Source organism: Echinops telfairi, unplaced genomic scaffold (assembly GCF_000313985.2).
Source record: "Echinops telfairi isolate 266 unplaced genomic scaffold, ASM31398v2 ScPeMD7_27;HRSCAF=92, whole genome shotgun sequence".
Classification (NCBI taxonomy): Eukaryota; Metazoa; Chordata; class Mammalia; order Afrosoricida; family Tenrecidae; genus Echinops; species Echinops telfairi.
In genome coordinates, this window is record NW_022103924.1 from 3,359,204 (window position 1) to 3,360,903 (window position 1,700).

Sequence of the window (1,700 nt, forward strand, 5' to 3'; positions counted from 1 at the left end):
CTCCAGAGTTTCTGGTTTCCAGTTCCTTTAAGCTTGTTCTTATGCTACACTTAAAACGTCCAGAGAGAATTCCAAATCTAGAAACTTACTTCTAAAATGATACATAACAGCACCATGGCTACTGCTTTCATTCTTCCTACTACCACACACATATAAACCGGTATAACTCAGCAAACAAAAATCTCTCCTTGCAAATCAAAAAATTAAATGTGATATAGAATACTTTTCTTCTTGGAAACAAGATTATTCATCCCAAAGCAGAATAGAACACAATGTTACTGCTGTAAAAGCCAGTCAGTCTCCCGGTACTTCTAAACCAAGGCGTGGATTCCGCCAACGCACAGGGACACGATGGGACAGAGAACTGCCCTCTAGGGTTTCCATGGCTACTATCTAGGGAAGCAGATGCCACATCCTTCTCCCACGAAACAGCTGGTGGGCTCAAACTGACCCCCCTGGTTAGCAGCACTCTGGGCTCCTGTCTTGTCTTCAGATTGCTTCAAACCTTCAAGAGTACCTTAAAGAGTATTCTGTGTAGGCTAAATCATAGCCTCCTTATCTTTCATGACAGAAATGTACGAACAGTACCCTTAATTATGCCCCGGCAAATAGGGCATTTTCTTAGAGAAGGGGCACACTCCTGGCATACTACCAGATGACCACAAGGAATAAATACGATGGAAACTTCTTTGTCCATACACACTTTACAAGTTCGCTCTTCCTGCAACCTCCTCAGTTGCTCCTGCAGTGACAGACCTGAAACATCTTCTGTTGGAATATACTTCAAATTCTTCTCCACAAATAAGTTCTTATATAGTGTAGAGTCAATTTCTCTTAGACACTTCTTGAAGATGTTAGCTGCAGCATTTCCCTTCACCAAAACAGTATCAATCAGTTCTCTCGCTTGTAAAGGTATCTGTGTTTTTTGTTTAATAATATCATGTTCCTGCTTATTAATTATACTGGCTTTTAAAAGATTATCCAGGATAGGAAGCACACAGGTCAGCTGTTGAAAGAGAGCCATTCTATTCTTCCGAATTAATGTCAAGTCATCTGAGCCCATTTCTTCAGTTAGCCGTTCGCTCTCCTCTTCTTGTTTTTCATCCTCGGCAGTAAGAAGTGCTGACACGATATCATTAACTGTTTTGAAGTTCTCCCCGGTTGTGAGCATTTTACTCTGCACTGTCTGTTTCACCAGGCTTCTGCTGAAGCCCATTTCCAAGGCAGCGGTCACCACAGGTGTGTTCATCATGACCACATCTTCTGAGGAACTCTCCACTGGTCCAAGATGAATTGGTGGATCAGCAATTTCATCTCCGGGAGGGTCTGACGTTGACAACAGCTGTTCGAGAAGATGAGGATATCTACCTTGAATCTCATCAACAAACTCTTGCCCTTTCATGCGTATCAAGAACTCACACCTTGGAAACCACTTGGCGTGCTCCACCCACGGATCATCTCCAGTTTCCCAGCACCGCAGTCCGCCATCACAGCAAAAGCATTTGACATCATCATTGCGACTCACATAATAAAAACCAGCACTTGCAAGTTGCTGGGGCTGAACCGGAACACTAGGTGGCCAGTACATAAATGTTCTCAGTCGAGCTGCATGTGTCTGCATGCTCAGATTTGAAATGCTGAACCTCAACGGTTCTAAAGAATTTTCCAAAAATGGACAATTGGGAAAATGTCTCCGGTGT

At 43.2% G+C, this 1,700-nt stretch overlaps 2 protein-coding genes across 3 annotated transcripts in view; one reads left to right on the plus strand and one right to left on the minus strand.

Moving 5' to 3' along the window:
* The window catches only part of FANCC (FA complementation group C), a 368,220-nt gene that overhangs the window by 310,804 nt on the left and 55,716 nt on the right, over positions 1-1,700 (plus strand). The window lies entirely within an intron of this gene.
* LOC115869468 (baculoviral IAP repeat-containing protein 2) lies at positions 7-1,699 on the minus strand (the record flags this gene model as incomplete). Its single annotated transcript, XM_030885422.2, has 1 exon — positions 7-1,699. A coding segment is annotated over one exon (1,137 nt), but the record flags the coding sequence as incomplete, so codon positions are not given.